This window comes from Salmo trutta, chromosome 24, assembly GCF_901001165.1.
Source record: "Salmo trutta chromosome 24, fSalTru1.1, whole genome shotgun sequence".
NCBI lineage: Eukaryota > Metazoa > Chordata > Actinopteri > Salmoniformes > Salmonidae > Salmo > Salmo trutta.
Window position 1 is genome coordinate 21,162,382 of NC_042980.1, and position 19,036 is coordinate 21,181,417.

At 44.6% G+C, this 19,036-nt stretch overlaps 1 protein-coding gene and 1 non-coding gene across 4 annotated transcripts; both read left to right on the plus strand.

The window, feature by feature from the left end:
• Positions 1-1,322: 1,322 nt before the first annotated feature.
• On the plus strand, positions 1,323-18,558 carry LOC115160908 (splicing factor 3B subunit 1). 3 transcript variants are annotated; one of them, XM_029711425.1, is made up of 23 exons: positions 1,324-1,427; positions 2,448-2,623; positions 2,885-2,986; positions 3,224-3,338; positions 6,095-6,174; positions 6,434-6,646; positions 6,907-7,375; positions 7,604-7,725; positions 8,039-8,338; positions 8,567-8,746; positions 8,899-8,985; positions 9,296-9,566; positions 9,828-9,973; positions 11,687-11,833; positions 12,132-12,257; positions 12,580-12,801; positions 13,316-13,498; positions 13,620-13,731; positions 14,229-14,349; positions 14,580-14,711; positions 14,947-15,219; positions 17,245-17,461; positions 17,882-18,558. In XM_029711425.1, the coding sequence occupies exons 1-23, from the start codon at positions 1,400-1,402 to the stop codon at positions 18,038-18,040; spliced, it is 3,981 nt and encodes a 1,326-aa protein (XP_029567285.1). In that variant the 5' UTR covers positions 1,324-1,399; the 3' UTR covers positions 18,041-18,558. The 3 variants fall into 3 exon arrangements, with proteins under 3 accessions (XP_029567287.1, XP_029567285.1, XP_029567286.1); XM_029711426.1 differs by lacking the exons at positions 1,324-1,427; positions 2,448-2,623; positions 2,885-2,986; positions 3,224-3,338 and adding an exon at positions 3,368-5,733; XM_029711427.1 differs by lacking the exons at positions 6,434-6,646; positions 6,907-7,375; positions 7,604-7,725; ... (13 more) ...; positions 17,245-17,461; positions 17,882-18,558 and having other exon boundaries at positions 1,323-1,427; positions 4,950-6,170.
• Positions 13,043-13,112, plus strand: LOC115161697 (small nucleolar RNA R38). Its single transcript, XR_003869387.1, has one exon. It is a non-coding gene; the product is annotated as a small nucleolar RNA R38 (small nucleolar RNA).
• Positions 18,559-19,036: the final 478 nt, after the last annotated feature.

Genomic DNA, 19,036 nt, shown 5'->3' on the forward strand with positions numbered 1-19,036 from the left:
TGCTGATGTGCCCTTGTGTAAGGCACTTAACCTATAATTGCACCTGTAAATCACTCTGGATAATAGATTCTGCTAAATTACTCAAATGTAAAGAGGTTGGTGGCGCCTTAATTGGGGAGGATGTGGTAGTAGTTGGAGTGGAATAATTGGAAAGGTATCAATAACATCAAACACATGGTTTCCATGGTTTTGTTTTAATTATTGTGATAGGCTCATCATGTTTTACTGGTATGGCGTACCCCAATATTGCCTTTGCCTGCACGCCTTACTGGACCTTACCACCTTACTTTCACCTCTGAGTTTCTTTAAAAATAGAACCAGAAATAAAACATATTTTTAATATAGAATTAAGCATAATGATTATGGCTCTAGATTGCGGGATAAAGCTGTTTCAGGTGTTTGTAAAATGCAAACATTATCCAACATATCGGACCACCTACCAGCCATCTTTACTTACTTTGTGCCCCCTCAGATTTTGGGGTTGTAGGACGGCGGTGACACTACCCCTGTAGATTCCTTCCAAACTTTGTAACTACATATGCCTGCCATTGAACTCCAGTGGTGGAAAAAGTACCCTATTGTCATACTTGAGTAAAAGTGAAGATACTGTACCTTAATAGAAAATTAAGTAAAAGTGAAAGTCACCTAGTAAAATACTGCTTGAGTAAAAATCTAAAAGTATTTAGTTTTAAATATATTTAAGTATCAAAAGTAAATGTAATTGAGAAAATATACTTAAGTATCAAAAGTAAAAGTATAAATTATTTTTTCAAAATCCTTATATTAAGCAAACCAGATGGCACCATTTTTTTTAATTATTATTTATTTATGGATAGCCAGGGGCACAGTCCAACACTCAAGACATAATTTACAAACGAACCATGTGTTTAGTGAGTCAGCCAGATTAGAGGCAGTTGGAGTGACCAGGGATGTTCTCTTGAAAAGTGAGTGAATTTGACAATTTTCCTGTCCTACTAAGCATTCAAAAATGTAACAACTACTTTTGGGTGTCAGGGAAAACGTACGGGGTAAAAAGTACATTATTTTCTTTAGGAATGTATTTAAGTAAATGTTGTCAAAAATATAAAGATTAAAGTGCAGATCCCCCCCCCAAAAAACGACGTAAGTAGTACTTTAAAGTATGTTTACTTTACACACCACGTTTGAACTCGAGATCAGAGTAATATTCAAAGCATATTCATTTCCAGTTTATTACTGGGTCAATCCTGGTTTCCTGGCCGTCATTAACAAGACCTTTCTCATCCAGGACCACTGAGCCAAAGATTTTTACAACTTTCATTGTTCTATCTGTGACTAAACTGTCCAGGATGTATCTATTTTTGCTGAACGGATATGAATTAATTCGGACTTCCGGTTTCAGTCTTACGGAACCACCAAAATGGCGAAAGTCGCCAAAACACACGAAGGTAAGACTATTTATTTAGAAAATGTTGTAAATGTGTATTATAATTTAACTTGACGTGCGTCGGGTTCCTATTAAAAAGAGGATCAATATGCATCCATTGTTTACAAGCTAGCTACATGTTTTAGCTCTATTTTCATTCGTGACAACCTAACGATTAACGCAACGAGGACGGATATCTAATGGCGACCCCCCCCCCCTTCAACTGCTAGGCTAGCTAGACAATACAACATTTCTACAACCATGATTTCCTTTATCAGTATGCTCTTCAATTATACTATTTGTGTAGATGTTGCTATAATAAACTTACTATGGTACAGACATGGCTATATTTATTTAACAGCGTCAGTGTTGTTGTAGAAACTAAAATGGCGTTGGAAGTATGGCATGATGTCGGACGGACACCGCACTGATCCTAGTATCGTAACGTTTGACGTGTTCCAGATTACACATATCATGAATACATTTTGTAGCTAACTAGCTATGATAGCCAACGTTATTTGGATGATCTAATCTTTGTCCAGCCAGCACGATCTGATTGCGCTCAAATTGAAACTAATTTAGCAGGCCCTAGCTCAGCGTTTCCCAAACTCGGTCCTGGGGAACCCAAGGGCTGCAGGTTAATGTTTTATATCTAGCGCTACACATCTGATCAACAAAATCAACTAATCATCCAGATTTGATGATTTGAATCGGCTGTGTAGTCCTAGGACAAAAACGTGCCCCCCTTGTGGTCCCCAAAACCGAATTTGGGAAATGATGCCCTAGTTACTTTGTCAACACAGCGATCGATTTGAGCACAGATGAGAGCTAATGCGTGCTATACAAGCATACTAATTCATTACAATACAATAGTAGATTTTTTAAAAGGAAATATGTAGCTTATCACTACTGCTGATGCTATTTACGTTTTTGTTAATTCTCATTTGGTAATATGCTTGATATCTTTGGTGATGCGTTTGTACATATTTTTCAACACCCTGAAAGTCAATGACTGTTGTGTTATTCTTCCCCCTGTCCCCAGACATTGAGGCCCAGATCCTGGAGATCCAGGGCATGAAGGCTGCCCTGGTGGAGGAGGGAGCAGATCAGGGTGTGGGCCTGGACTCAACTGGATATTACGACCAGGAGATCTATGGTGGCAGTGACAGCCGCTTCGCTGGATATGTCACCTCCATTGCTGCCAATGAACAGGAGGATGTAAGTGTTGCATGTCGAATCCTGTGTTTTGATGTATGTGTATGTATGCTTGTTTGTTTTCTTTTTAACTTTGAAAATTGTCACATAAAAGTGTTATGTTGTCTGCAACACTGACATCCTCCTTCTCTTCCTAGGGGTCAGGCGTCAGCTATTCCAGTGTCATATTTTTAATGGCGTTGACTACTCCATTATGTCTTGTCTGCGAGCTGGGAGAGTCTGCCTTAGGCTAGGCTTGACCAGACTCTTCTCTCTTATTTTCAGGATGACGAGGAGGACTCTTCAACAAGTCTACTTGGACAGAAGAAACCGGGGTATCATGCTCCGGTGGCTATACTCAATGCAATACCACAGTCAGACGAACAGGTTAGCCCCAGTAACACCATCTCCCTCTCCAGCTTTTGCAATAAGTGTAGAATTTTACTTTTGAGTACAAACCTGACAGAGAACCTATTACTGAACCTTATTGCAAAAGTTTTGGATTTGCTTAATTATCCTGCTACTGTCTTGTCATAGACATTTTATTATGGCTAGTTCTCACATTAAATGTCTGTTTACCATGATGACATGTATTGTAACATGCTGTGTTCTCTTTCCTCTCAGTACGACCCGTTCGCCGAGCACAGGCCCGCCAAGATTGCAGAGCGTGAGGACGAGTACAAGGCCAGACGACGACAGATGATCATCTCTCCGGAGCGACTCGACCCCTTTGCAGATGGTAAATTTCACCCCTCCGTCCTCCCTCCATAGTGTCCTCCCCTGTTCATGTTATACCGTCTCTCCCTTATCCCATGGCTGCCTTTCAAGGGTTTCAACCCACCTCTTGTTGCTTAGCCCTTCGAGCACTGTGCAACGGCTTGCTCCCCAGACTAAGACCTTCCCTTGGTAATCTTTCCTGGCCCGAGGGCGGTTGGTTCTCTTGTCACTGCGCCTTTTATCACTCATCATTTCTCTCTCAATAAAATCTCTTTGCTTTGAGGCAAACGGTCTGCAATGCAGATACAAGGTTTTTTTTCTTCTTGGAAAATGACAATAATTGTAAACAGGATTTAAGTAGTATAAAATAAATGTCTGCCAGTGAGGGGTTCCATTTTGTTTTAGGGAGAGGTGGTTTGCCGTTGTCTTGGTTAGACTTTCGTACCTAACACTACATGGGTGGCAGGTAGCTTGTGTGTGTCTCGAAGGGTTAACATACCCATGTGGCTATCTCATGTACTGATGGTGGAAAGAACTGTCTTACTCTTAAGAAAGGTATTAAGTAATGTGATTTGCAAAGAAAATAAACTTCTATATGGGTTTGATGGTCAACTTTGGGGTAATTCACCTGCTCATGCAATATGCCGCAACCTGCTGTGCCCAGTAGACGGGAACACAATGACCCCCCCCCACACACACACATACATACATACATACATACACCACCCCAGAAACGTGCTGGCCGTATGAAGCTTGGCTCCAAGTCACTGAAAGCCCCTAGATGGCACACCACCTGGGTACAGATATGAAGTATTTCTGTGTAGAACAAGAACACATAAAATGAGCAATGCAATCAGACCACCCCTTTTCTTCCAAGTGGCCCTTCCTTCACTCCAGTACAGTACCATTGTGCAGGCTTATGGTCAGTTACCACCACTGTTGGCTTGTCAGACTTCTAGGGGTTGGGGAACTTCCATTAGAAAAGAACAGGACGTCACAAATTATGACACAACGGCACTACAGTTTGTGTGTGTGTGTCATCCACATTACTGAGTTATGGTCTCAGATTTCATCGCACATTTAAATGGATTTTGGTCCAAGTCGGTTCAGGCGTCGTGACTTGCACTCCCAAGTGTGTGATTTAATAGAGTGAATTACAATTGCGGTTTAATCTTTGGCAACGGGCTTGTCTTGCCCCTTACCCCTCATAGGGGCAAGGAGCTGTCAACTAGCTATATTCACATTCCTCAAAGCCTAAATGAACTGAATAGTCCATCAGGCCCTCTTTTGTTTAACTATCTCTCAGAATACGGCTTGACTAGCCATTGAGCATTTGATTAACTAAACACATACCGCCTAGAATAGATTTAAGGTATTTATCTACACAATGCAACAATTAGTTTGTATTGGCTGAAGCACCCATGTCTCTTTTCTGAGATGAAGTGGCCTCAGTGCCTCTATGTAGTCTGGATAGGCCTGTATCAAGCCTGCATATAGACAGCTCTGTCATATACAAAGATGTTGTGTAAATATATTTCTATTTTACATCTTTGTAAAATAGAAACATATCAAGAAATCTGTGTGCCGCAATTCCACAGGCCCATACTAACTGTCCTTAATTTCTCTCCTACAGCAGTACTGCTTTGCCAGTCCTGTACTGCACTCTCTTAAGGGTGCAGCAACTCATCCTGTGTAGGTTATGGTGAACAGACAGAAGCGTGCGCTTGTCAGTTTTGTCAGGGTCCGCTGGTTGTCTGTCTGGGTGGGGGGGCAGCTCTTACTCAATAAACCTCTACCCTGAGAACCTTTTTAATTTTATCTTCTACCCTAGACTTTATATCATTACCTTTAAACCATAGCAATTTCATGGTAGTCTTTTTCTTTAGATTGATTTTGTAATTCATAATGAATTAAAAAATATCTATATATTTTTCTAAAAAGGAAGTCAAGATCTACATTTACGAAGTTGAAATGGCAATCGTCTCTGATGTCAAACTACCAAGTGCTCAGTAGCAGGCTGCCTGTCCCCCCCCCCCCTGGAACTAATCGTAGCCTCCACAGCCCCTGATGTAAACGTGTAACTACGTATAGATGCTCTCCCTACCCTGGGTTACATAAAGTAGCTACACGTTTATCTCACAAGAAGATTCCTAGATTTGGGAACAATTTTTAGATTTTAATTTTATTAATCAATACTTCACAATCTAGAGGGTATTTTACATTTTTTCATTTATTTAAGGTTTGAGCCCCAGGAGGATTTTTCTTTTGAGTGACTTAAAAACAAATCACAGGTGGTATGCTTATGTGTGTGAGTTCCAACCCTTTTCCAAAGTGTTACTAATGGTAAAGAGACATTTTCTAGGCTTCTTTTCTGCCGGTTGAAGTCTGACTGCAGAAGGACCCTTGGCACTGAAAGTGTACGTATTCTGGAGAGCACAGCCCAGGACCCCTGCATCAGTGATGGCTTTATCCTCGCCTGTTATCTCCTTAAAAGAAAGAAAAAACCCCACCTCAGCTCTTTCTCTATGTATCTGCCTGTTGTTTTTTTATTCAGCTATGTTTGTATGTAAGGCAAGCAAGAGAGGACTGCCTGTATGTTGTGTATCTAGGTTTGTCTTGTTGTGATTCAGCTTAAGGAACTAAAACAGTAAAAGTTTCTAAAGAAGTGAGGGCCTAGCTGAGCTGGCTGTGTTTTACTTGCTGTGTTTGTTATGGATCCGGGTCCTGGGGCGTGTTCTAATCGGCTGCCCTGTGTCTTGTTGGTGCTCTCTCGCGCAGGGGGCAAAACGCCGGATCCAAAGCTGCAGTCCAGGTCGTACATGGATGTCATGAAGGAGCAGCACCTGACCAAAGAGGAGGTAAGACAGACCAGATATACCCCCTTTGTGGTTTAGCTCAAGGGCATAACTTTGTCTTCAGGTAATGTGTCTTATTAGTGGTGTATCCATAGAGGGTTATAATATATAAGAATATTTCATTATGTGGGTCTGTTCAGTGTGGGGTTTTGTTGCCTTCAATAGACTTCCGTCCTACAAAGCTCAAGGGAAACTTTCCCCTGTTGTGTTGTGGTTAGTATCTGGTTCGTGTTCTCACTCTCTCTTCTCTCCCTTTATGCAGAAAGAGATCCGTCAGCAGATGGCAGAAAAGGCCAAGACGGGAGACCTGAAGGCTGTCAACGGCTCTGCTGCCTCCCAGGCTGCCGCTGCCGCCGCCAAGCGCAAACGCCGCTGGGACCAGACGGCCGAGAAACAGGACCAATCAGGAACACCCAGCAACGCCGGCACACCCAAGAAGATGTCTAGCTGGGACCAGGCTGACCAGGCTGCTGAGGTAAAACGTATTATCTTAGCTGATCAGATCAATCAAGTTTGTATCCTTACTGTGACTTGGTGCGAGCTAGCGTTTGATCAGCAAATTATACAGGACCAAGTGTTTTTGGGGCAGTTTATTTCTGTCTTGCCATGACTTAAATATTCTATTTTATGCTCCTAGTGGAACTAAGAACATCAACTTGGCTTCATTTCTGGTCTGTAAGAACTCATTGATGCCTTTATCTCCTGACTCTTTCCTCTTTCTCGCTCTCTCCACAGCAGACCCCAGGACACACCCCTGGCCACACCCCCTCTAACAGCCGCTGGGACGAGACCCCTGGCAGGAATAAGGGTAGCGAGACCCCAGGGGCCACTCCCAGCTCCCGGATGTGGGACCCAACCCCCAGCCACACCCCAGCCGGAGCAGCCACCCCAGGCAGAGGGGACACACCGGGACACACCACCCCCGGGCATGGGGGAGCCACAGGCAGCGTGCGCAAAAACCGTTGGGACGAGACCCCCAAGACTGAGAGGGAGACCCCTGGTCATGGTAGTGGTTGGGCCGAGACTCCCCGTACAGACAGAGGAGACGAGTCGGTGGGAGAGACCCCCACCCCCGGGGCCAGTAAGAGGAAGTCCCGTTGGGACGAGACCCCTGCCAGCCAGATGGGCTCTTCCACTCCACTGATGACCCCTGGGAAGACTCCCATTGGAACCCCTGCCATGAATATGGCCACTCCCTCTCCAGGTACTGTCAATCACCTAACCTACATCTCAACCCATTTTCAATTCTTTTAGAGGTAGAATATCATTTAAAACTGATAACGGTTGGCGAGTCATGTTTGCTATTACGTACTTGTTGTTAATGTATTAGTAGTATAAATTACTAGTGATAGAAGTAGTAGAATGTCCCACTAAGTCGTGATACTAGGTTGAGGCGTGTTTTACATTATGTATGCGTTTCCTATCCTGTCAGGTCACCTGATGAGCATGACCCCAGAGCAGCTGCAGGCGTGGCGTTGGGAGAGGGAGATTGATGAGAGAAACCGACCACTCACAGACGATGAGCTGGATGCCATGTTCCCAGAGGGATACAAGGTAGAGTAGACACTCACCAGCACAATGGAGAAATCCCATCATATACCTATATTAAGTGAGTGAATAGTCTTCAGTGATGATACGATAACGAGTTGGAACAGGACAGTCTGTCTGGTCACTGGGTCAGTGTCATGTTCTGTCTCTCTGGGTTCAGTTCCCCACAACGGCGTGTCTCTTACTGAAGACATCAAGGCGTTTGTCTGAAGACCTCAGTCCTGTACACAACAAAAAAAGAGTAAACCGTACTGTAAAATAAGTTAACGGTATTGTAAGTGAACAGTACTGATGTTTCATCTTCCACCTCCCTCCACAGGTCCTTCCCCCACCAGCAGGCTATGTGCCCATCCGTACCCCGGCCCGGAAGCTGTCTGCCACCCCCACCCCCATGGGGGGTATGACGGGCTTCCACATGCAGCAGGAGGACCGCTCCATGAAGCAGATCAACGACCAGCCCAGTGGGAACCTGCCCTTCCTCAAACCAGACGACATCCAGTACTTTGATAAACTGCTGGTTGAGGTAGATGAGTCCACTCTGAGCCCAGAGGAACAGAAGGAGCGTAAGATCATGAAACTGCTGCTGAAGATCAAGAACGGAACACCTCCCATGAGAAAGGTGAGACCAGCTGCCAACTGTCCTCAGTCTTGACCACAGAATAAAAAATGGAACTTTCCCTGACCAAGATGGCTGCCATTATCCGCACGTTCTACGAGCTATGAAGGTTTATGACATAGGCTATATATATTGTATCTCTATGGTCTTTACTCCATCTTCCTTTTGGTGTGTAACTCTCACCACTGAAATGTCAACCACCCAGTCTAACCCCCTTGCATCTCTTCTCAGGCTGCCCTGCGTCAGATCACAGACAAGGCGAGGGAGTTTGGAGCAGGGCCCCTGTTCAACCAGATCCTACCCCTGCTCATGTCTCCTACTCTGGAGGACCAGGAGCGCCACCTACTGGTCAAGGTCATTGACCGCATCCTCTACAAGCTGGACGATCTCGTCCGCCCATACGTACACAAGGTGGGTGTGTGGGTGTGTGTGTGTGTGGGTGTGTGTGTGTGTGGGTGTGTGTGTGTGTGTGTGAGAGTGGCAGTACTCTGACTCTGTTTCAATATGTCTCCTGTGCTGAGATTGGCACTGTGTGTGGTTCACTAACTGACTCTGTTCCCCAGATCCTGGTGGTGATTGAGCCCCTGCTGATTGATGAAGATTACTACGCCAGAGTGGAGGGCAGAGAGATCATCTCCAATTTGGCCAAGGTGAGTCCCACTCCCAGACCTATAATGTACTCCCACATCTACCACGGTTAGGTAATATGCCTGTTGGACCTGTCCGTGGTCAGATCAGGGCTAAAAACCAGCACGAGAACTAGCCGGTTTGACATCCATTTCATTTCTGTTCTCACCCTGCACCCGTTGGTTACATTCCTACAGCGAGTAGAGAATATGTTTTCTCTCTCCTGAAGTCACATTAGAAAATGACACTTATGCTGTCTATGCAAGCAGTGTCATGAACACTAATTAATCTGTTGATCTCTTTCCATGTCTCTCTCCTTCCCTCCCCCTCTAGGCTGCCGGCCTGGCCACTATGATCTCCACCATGAGGCCTGATATTGACAACATGGATGAGTATGTCAGAAATACAACAGCCAGAGCTTTCGCTGTCGTAGCGTCCGCTCTGGGTATCCCCTCCCTGCTGCCCTTCCTCAAGGCTGTGTGTAAGAGCAAGAAGTCATGGCAGGCCCGCCACACGGGCATCAAGATTGTCCAGCAGATCGCCATCCTCATGGGTTGTGCCATCCTGCCCCATCTGAGGAGTCTGGTGGAGATTATCGAGCATGGTGAGCCGAGGGAGCGACAGATAGTATGTGACTTGATGGGGTAGTTTAGTTTTCTACTATCAAGTAATAGTAATTTTGTTATATTTGGGAGTTACTGTCTAGTAAATGTGATTCGTAGTTGAGCTTTTTTATTTAACATTTTTTTGTGCGTTTTCAAGTTCATTGGCTTTTTAAGTGCATTTCACACATGGCCACTAAACACAATACCAGGAAGGATAAAATATGATCTTTACTGACCTTTACTGTCTGCGCCCCCCTCAGGTCTGGTGGATGAGCAGCAGAAGGTGCGGACCATCAGTGCCCTGGCCATCGCTGCCCTGGCAGAGGCTGCCACTCCCTACGGTATCGAGTCCTTTGACTCCGTACTCAAACCCCTGTGGAAGGGTATCAGACAGCACAGAGGAAAGGTGAGGACAAAACACTGGAGGACCCATTGCCTTCGGTTTCATGCCTGCGAATCATTCTCGCCTGTTGGACCTATCCGTGGTCAGATCAGGGCTAGTACTTCGCTAGATGGACACCAACATGAGAACTGGCAGATGTGACATCATTTCACTTCTGTTCTCACCCTGCACCCGTTGGTTACATTCTTAAAACAAGTAGTTAATACAAGTTTACCTGAAATCACATTCAACTTTATCAGAGTTACTTGACTGTGTAGACCTGGTAACTGAGTTAACTTCTTACATCTAGGCTTGCCAATATCCAATGGAAGAGCGTGGCGCGAAATACAAAAACCTCAAAAATGCAATCATTTCAATTTTTCAAACATACAACTATTTTACACCATTTTAAAGATAAGACTCGTTAATGTAACCACATTGTCCGATTTCAAAAAAGGCTTTACAGCGAAAGCAAAACATTAGATTATGTTAGGAGAGTACATAGCCAAAAATAATCACACAGCCATTTTCCAAGCAAGCATATATGGCACAAAAACACAAAACACAGCTAAATGAAGCACTAACCTTTGATGATCTTCATCAGATGACACTCCTAGGACATTATGTTATACAATACATGCATGTTTTGTTCAATCAAGTTCATATTTATATAAAAAAAACTGCTTTTTACATTGGCGTGTGATGTTCAGAAATTGTATTCCCACTGAAAACTTCCGGTGAATTTACTAAATTACTCATCATAAACGTTGACAAAATACATAAATTATTTTAAGAATTATAGATACAGAACTCCTTTATGCAATCGCTATGTCAGATTTTAAAATAGCTTTTCGGCGAAAGCACATTTTGCAATATTCTGAGTACATAGCTCAGCCATCACGGCTAGCTATTTTGACACCCGCCAAGTTCGGGGCACACTAAACTCAGAATTAGTATTAGAAGAATTGTATTACCTTTGCTGATCTTTGTCAGAATGCACTCCCAGGACTGCTACTTCCACAAGAAATGTTGTTTTTGTTCCAAATAATCCATAGTTATGTCCAAATACCTCCGTTTTGTTCGTGCGTTCAGGTCACTATCCAAAGGGTAACGCGTGAGCGCAATTCGAGACAAAAAAATTCAAAATGTTCCATTACCGTACTTAGAAGCATGCCAAACGCTGTTTAAAATCCATTTTTATGGTATTTTTCTCGTAAAATAGCGATAATATTCCAACTGGGCAATAGTGTATTCATTCAAAGAGGTAAAGAAAAAACAGCGTGAACGCGCATATCCAATCTCTTTGTCACCAGGCAGACCACTGAGAAACTGAGCTACTATACTCTGCCCAGAGACAGGAGACGCCTCAATCCGCTTTCTGAAGGCTTTAGAGAGCCAATGGAAGCCTTAAAAAGTGCGACGTAACCCCACAGATACTGTAGTTTTGATAGAGAATCAAAATAAGAACTACAAATTCTCAGACAGGCCACTTCCTGCTTGGAATTTTCTTAGGTTTTTGCCTGCCATATGAGTTCTGTTATACTCACAGACACCATTCAAACAGTTTTAGAAACTTCAGAGTGTTTTCTATCCAAATCTACTAATAATATGCAAATATTTGACTCTGGGCCCGAGAAGTAGGTCGTTTAATTTGGGTACGTTTTTCATCCGGCCGTGAAAATACTGCTCCTATAGCGAAGAGGTTAAACCTCCCTCTCTTTCCCCTCTGGGTTCCAGGGTCTGGCTGCGTTCCTGAAGGCCATTGGCTACCTGATCCCTCTGATGGATGCTGAGTATGCTAACTACTACACCAGAGAGGTCATGCTGATCCTCATCAGAGAGTTCCAGTCCCCTGACGAGGAGATGAAGAAGATCGTGCTCAAGGTGAGGGAGCCTAACTCTCTCTCTCTCTCTCTCTCTCTGCGTGCGTGTGTGTGCGTGCGTGCGAATCATTCTCGCCTGTTGGACCTATCCGTGGTCAGATCAGGGCTAGTACTTCGCTAGATTGACACCAACATGAGAACTATCAGATGTGACATCATTTCACTTCTGTTCTCACCCTGCACCCGTTGGTTACATTTCCAAAATGGAAAGAAGTTGCAGATGCTAGCTAGTACACATAAAACAGAATTGGTGTATGTGTGGCCTGTTTCTAACCCCCATTGTTCCCCCTCTCTTCCAGGTGGTGAAACAATGCTGTGGTACTGACGGTGTGGAGGCCAACTACATCAAGACAGAGATCCTGCCCCCCTTCTTCAAGCACTTCTGGCAGCACAGGATGGCCCTGGACAGACGCAACTACAGACAGGTAGGTACACACAACTCACACACACATGACTCCATACACTAACGACATGTTGAATTTGTTTGGTCAAGTAGGCAGTTGTGTTCCAAGTATAAATAGAAAAGCAAAAATGAAGGTCTGTGCCGAGGCTTGTAGCAGAAGATGACTGGTGATTTAAGAGTTAGATTTACTAAGTAAAGTTCAACATTAAGTTGAAGTATACCAAGCAACGATAAGCAGAAGATTTTATGACTGGATTTCAATGTTTAGTTCAACGTTAATTAATCACTGCCGTGTTTCCCCCGAGGTGTGAACTGACCTAATCCCTCCCCCCATCTCTCTCTAGCTGGTGGACACCACAGTAGAGCTGGCCAACAAGGTGGGAGCAGCAGAGATCATCTCTCGTATAGTAGATGACCTGAAGGACGAGGCAGAGCAGTACAGGAAGATGGTGATGGAGACCATAGAGAAGATCATGGGGAACCTGGGAGCTGCTGACATCGACCACAAGCTGGAGGAGCAGCTGATCGACGGCATCCTGTACGCCTTCCAGGAACAGACCACTGAGGTGAGACCTGGGGGTGGGGGAGACCAGGGGCACGTTCAGCGAGGAACAGTGTTGTGGAACGTTCAGATAAAAATAGTTTATGTAGAACAAATATGCCTTTATGACCTGTAGAATAAGGAATCATGTCCGCTCTATTCATGACATTTCTATGTGCAACGCTCCAGAATGTTTGCCGACTGAACCTGGCTCAGGGTATAATGTTAGGGACATAACGTTGGGGAATGTTCAGATAGACATTTTGTAAAGCCTGTGATGAAACAAGTTATCCCTGTCTGAACAGCAGTGTGGACTTCTGGTAGTCTGAGGTTTGATGGGAGATTCATATTGATTGGAATGGGTAAGCATCTGTGTCTGAAATGGCATACTATTCCATTTAAACCAGAGCCCTATGGGCTTTGGTCAAATGTAGTGCACTATATAGGGAATAGGATGCCATTTTGAACACAGACACTCTGTCCATTAGCCTACCTGTGTAGACTATGACTAACTCTAGTTGACCTCTGACCCTGTGTAGGACTCTGTAATGCTGAACGGGTTTGGCACGGTGGTGAATGCCCTGGGGAAGAGGGTGAAACCCTACCTGCCTCAGATCTGTGGTACGGTACTGTGGCGTCTCAACAACAAGTCTGCCAAGGTCCGCCAGCAGGCTGCTGACCTCATCTCTCGCACCGCCGTGGTCATGAAGACCTGCCAGGAGGTTAGACTGACTCAAACAGACACACACTCGTACTCTCTCACTCACAAACTTTGCTACGAACGTCACTAAAGATGAGCAGGGTTTCTCTTCCTTTCTAAACCTTTCTTTCTCCCCTCAACAGGAGAAGCTGATGGGTCATCTGGGAGTGGTGTTGTATGAGTACCTAGGAGAGGAGTACCCTGAAGTACTGGGAAGCATCCTCGGTGCTCTCAAGGCCATCGTCAACGTCATTGGTATGTAAACGTCACCCTCTCACTGCTACACCGGTCTTCTCTATGCGACTCATTCTCGCCTGTTCGACCTATCCGTGGTCAGATCAGGGCTAGTACTTCGCTAGATGGACACCAACATGAGAACTGGCAGATGTGACATCATTTCACTTCTGTTCTCACCCTGCACCCGTTGGTTACAAATGAAAAGTCAATTGGCATTTAGTGTCTTCCAAAACACAACTTATTCTCTGTGTTATATAGCTCAGGACACCATTCCTCTCGCTTCCTGAAACATACGCTGCAATTATTTATGAGATAGCACTCAAGTTGGAAGAGAAATGCCTAAGAATGAATTGGGTTAGTTGAGTTCAGTGAAGAACATGGATTGGTCTGTTCTTAGGGTTCAACAGCATTAACATTAGAAGAGTGGTTATGGTAGTAGTAGTAGTGGTGGTAAGAGTAAGACTGGTTGATATGCATCCAGACGTCTGATTGGTTGTCTGTCCTGTCATTCATAGGCATGCATAAGATGACTCCACCAATCAAAGACCTGCTGCCGCGCCTGACGCCCATCCTGAAGAACAGACATGAGAAGGTGCAGGAGAACTGTATTGACCTGGTGGGCAGGATTGCTGACAGGTATGTGTGTGATGATGGCCTTTGTATATTTCAATCTTTGACTCTCAATTCGACTTTCCTCGACATCCTGTCTCTTCCTTCTCAACCGTATTGGAGAGGGTCCGAGTTCCCTCTGGGAGAGGAGGAAAGATGAATTGAGAAAGCCTCTGACGCCTACTCGTATGTGCAGAAGTTTATAAACTAGTAGATGTTTCGTCAACCATGTTATAACTCCTGCTCTGTCTGTGTAGGGGTGCTGAGTACGTGTCGGCCAGGGAGTGGATGCGGATCTGCTTTGAGCTGCTGGAGCTCCTGAAGGCCCACAAGAAGGCCATCCGCAGAGCCACTGTCAACACCTTTGGATACATCGCCAAGGCTATCGGGTGAGTGCTCCAGTCTCTGGCTAATTCATGCCCATACCATCCTCACGGTTTGTCATCTATTAGGGATTCTGTTTGGAAATGAAATGTCTGCTCAAGGACGTTGTGTTCAATTGAATGTTTTCCCCTCCCAAATGTGAGCATTTTCAATTGTGCTTGGTCATATTCGCTGTTGTGGTTTTTAATGTGCACTGATTTAGCATGTGGGTGAACTCCTGACCCCTCTCTCCCCATCCAGACCCCATGACGTGCTGGCCACACTACTAAACAACCTGAAGGTTCAGGAGCGTCAGAACAGAGTGTGTACCACCGTAGCCATCGCCATCGTGGCTGAGACCTGTTCTCCCTTCACCGTGCTCCCCGCGCTCATGAATGAGTACCGCGTGCCAGAGCTCAACGTGCAGAACGGGGTGCTCAAGTCCCTCTCCTTCCTGTTTGAGTACATTGGGGAGATGGGCAAGGACTACATTTACGCTGTCACGCCTCTGCTGGAGGACGCACTGATGGACAGGTGAAAGGACTGCATTGTGATGTTTTGGCTTAAGTTCTAGTAACTCAATGAACTCCTTCACTACCCAGATAAACATAACATTTCCCTCCAAATAAGTATTCATTATATCTACAAGCAGTACATTTAACAACTAGCCATGGTGAGCTTCAGCCCTGTATGTCAACAGTGTTGGCAAGCAGTTGACTCAGTTTAATGGGTGGTATTATGCCTGCGAATCATTCTCGCCTGTTCGACCTATCCGTGGTCAGATCAGGGCTAGTACTTCGCTAGATGGACACCAACATGAGAACTGGCAGATGTGACATCATTTCACTTCTGTTCTCACCCTGCACCCGTTGGTTACAAAGTAAAGTGTAATTCATTGTCAATGAGGATTTCACCCTCAGACTTAGTATATACAGTGCATTTGGAAAGCATTCAGACCCATTGACTTTCCACGTTATGTTACAGCCTTATTCTAAAATTGATTCAATCGTTTTTTCCCCTCAATCTACACACAATACCCCATAATGACAAAGCAAAAACAAGTTTAGGTATTTTTGCTAACTAATAAAAAAAGAAACGGAAATATCACATTTACATAAGTATTCAGACCCTTTACTCAGTACTTTGTTGAAGCACCTTTGGCAGTGATTACAGCCTCAAGTATTCTTGGGTATGATGCTACAAGCTTGGCACACCTGTATTTGGTGAGTTTCTCCCATTCCTCCCTGCAGATCCTCTCAAGCTCTGTCAGGTTGGATGGGGAGCGTCGCTGTGCAGCTATTTTCAGGTCTCTCCAGAGATGTTCAATCAGGTTCAAGTCTGGGTTCTGTATGGGCCACTCAAGGACAATTAGAGACTTGTCCCGAAGCCACTCCTTCATTGTCTTGGCTGTTTGCTTAGGGTCGTTGTCCTGTTGGAAGGTGAACCTTCGCCCCAGTCTAAGGTCCTGAGTGCTCTGGAGCAGGTTTTCATCAAGGATCTCTCTGTACTTTGCTCCGTTCATCTTTCCCTCGATCCTGACTAGTCTCCCAGTCCCAGCCGCTGAAAAACATCCCCACAGCATGATGCTGCTACCACCATGCTTCACCGTAGGGATGGAGCAAGTTTCTTCCGGACGTGACGCTTTGCAGTCAGACCAAAGAGTTCAAACTTGGTTTCATCAGACCAGAGAATCTTGTTTCTCATGGTCTGAGAGTCCTTTAGGTGCCTTTTGGCAAACTCCAAGTGGGCTTTTACTGAGGAGTGGCTTCCATCTGGTCACACTACCATAAAGGCCTGATTAGTGGGAGTGCACCAGAGATGGTTGTCCTTCTGGAAGGTTCTCCCATCTCCACAGAGGAACTCTAGAGCTGTCAGAGTGACCATCGGGTTCTTGGTCACCTCCCTGACTAAGGCCCTTTTCCCCCGATTGTTCAGTTTGGCCAGGTCAGCTCTAGGAAAGGTCTTGATGGTTCCAAACTTTTTCCATTTAAGAATGATGGAGGCCACTGTGTTCTTAGGGACCTTCAATAGTGCAGACCTTTTTGGTACCCTTCCCCCAGATCTGTGCCTTGACAAAATCCTGTCTCTGAGCTCTATGGACAATTCCTTCGACCTCATGGCTTGGTTTTTGCTCTGACATGCACTGTCAACTGTGGGACCTTATATAGACAGGTGGGTTCCATTCCAAATAATTTCCAATCAATTAAATTTACCACAGGTGGACAAGTTGTAGAAACATCTCAAGGATGATCAATGGGAACAGGATGCACCTGAGCTCATTTTCGAGTTTCATAGCAAAGGGTCTGAATACTTATGTAAAGGTATGTTTTTTATTTTTAATACATTTGCTAAAGTTTCGAAAACCATTTTCGCTTCGTCATTATGGGGTATTGTGTGTCGATTGCTGACAAAACATTTATTTAATCCAATTTATATTAAGGCTGTAATGTAACAAAATGTAGAAAAAGTGAAGGGGTCTGAATACTTTCCGGAGGCCCTTTCCACCTTTTGATTGGACCCATGTTAACCCTGTTTCCCCACTTTCTCTCCTCCTTACAGAGACTTGGTCCACAGACAGACAGCCAGTGCCGTGGTGCAGCACATGTCCCTGGGCGTCTACGGCTTCGGCTGTGAAGACTCTCTCAACCACCTGCTCAACTATGTGTGGCCCAACGTGTTTGAGACGTCGCCCCACGTCATCCAGGCTGTGATGGGGGCCTTGGAAGGCCTCAGGGTGGCCATCGGCCCCTGCCGCATGCTGCAGTATTGCCTACAGGTAACTACTACCACTACTGCCTACATCAAGGGTGGGCAAACTACGCCTGATTTTAAATGGCCGGTCCCTAAAAAATCTGTCGACCTCCGACTTTCGAAATCCAGATGTGGCCAGCAAGCCAAAAGGTTTGCCCACCCCTGACCTACATCAATGTTCTCCTTGCTTTGACACAGGTAGCAGACTACTAAAAATGTATGTCTAAGCTAGTTCCAGAATAACCCAGTGTTGAATCAACATCAAATGTCCAGAAAGGGATGTGATAACTTATATTACTATCAACCGAAACCTACCCTTTATGACGTCCATGAAAGAACTGCCGTGGATATTTAGTAAAAAGAATAAGCCTAATGAAAATATAGTAGCACTGTAAGTACAGCCATTGAGTTGATGATGCTCTGTAACCCTGTCTCCTCTCCCCAGGGTCTGTTCCACCCAGCCAGGAAGGTGCGAGACGTCTACTGGAAGATCTACAACTCTATCTACATCGGCTCCCAGGATGCTCTCATTGCTCATTACCCCCACGTCTACAACGATGAGAAGAACCCTTACCTCCGCTATGAGCTGGAGTACTTCCTGTGATACTGATCTGCTCTCTCTCTCTGACGATTTCTCTCCCTCTTCTCTTTCTCTCTGTTCACCCTTTGTCCTATCTCTCTTGGTGTATAGGACTTGGTCCATTTTTTTATATTATTTATCTCCTCTGTCTTTGTAGTGGGTGTATCCAGCACAGCCACAGTGGCTGTGGCCTGAGATTCATTTTTAATACAATAAAAGCTGTGTATGATAGGGAAATAGAGTATAAAACGGAACAACTTCTTAAAACCTGTATGTATTGTTTTGTTTTATTTCTCCTTTTATAATCATTTCCATAAGGAATGACAGACAGTACAGTGAAGTGCAGGCTCTAAGTTTGCCTTGTTAAGGAATGGAAAAGCAACTCAGTGAGTGAAACTCTTTAAAATATTGTCATGGTTTCTTTTTACCGGCCTTGACCGTTCCTTCTCAATGCTTTGCTCGCCTATCCGTGATCACCCCCCCCTGTTCTTATCAGAATGTTGCTTTATTTGACTGAATAAACGTTTGTGTATAAAATAAAACCTCTGCTTTATTTTGAGTTGGTCAAAGTAAAGCATGAGACATGACTATTCATAGGAGTAATAATATGGAAAGCTGTACTTTTCATATACCATCTTCCTTTCCCTATGGTAATTTCCCTATGCCTATGGTCATAACCTTGGAGGGAGAAGAACTCCTTGGTTGAATATGTGAGAACATACCAGCATTCTCCAGATTCAAATTCCACACAGATCACCTTTGCCACCTTGTGTCATGTCAGAACCTCATGTTCCACAGGCACTACTAGTCTTAGAGTAATGATTATTTTTTACTACAGTTAAATGTACACAAGCTGGCGTAGATCATCGACCATACCAAATTAGCTATATTTCACCCAGAAATGCCACAAGATTACATTACAAAGGCTACAGTTTGTTCAGAAATTTTTATGAAGGGAAACATCAACCCTCTATAATGCCTTTTGTTCCCTTATCAGGCCCTGTCATCCTGCTGAGACAT

Bases quoted from the DNA above. Each gene is read 5' to 3' on its own strand.
- LOC115160908 (XM_029711425.1), top strand. From the start codon at position 1,400: ATGGCGAAAGTCGCCAAAACACACGAAG. The intron at 7,376-7,603 runs GTACTGTCAATC...CTATCCTGTCAG, and splicing joins TATGGCCACTCCCTCTCCAG to GTCACCTGATGAGCATGACC. The intron at 13,499-13,619 runs GTTAGACTGACT...TCCCCTCAACAG, and splicing joins TCATGAAGACCTGCCAGGAG to GAGAAGCTGATGGGTCATCT.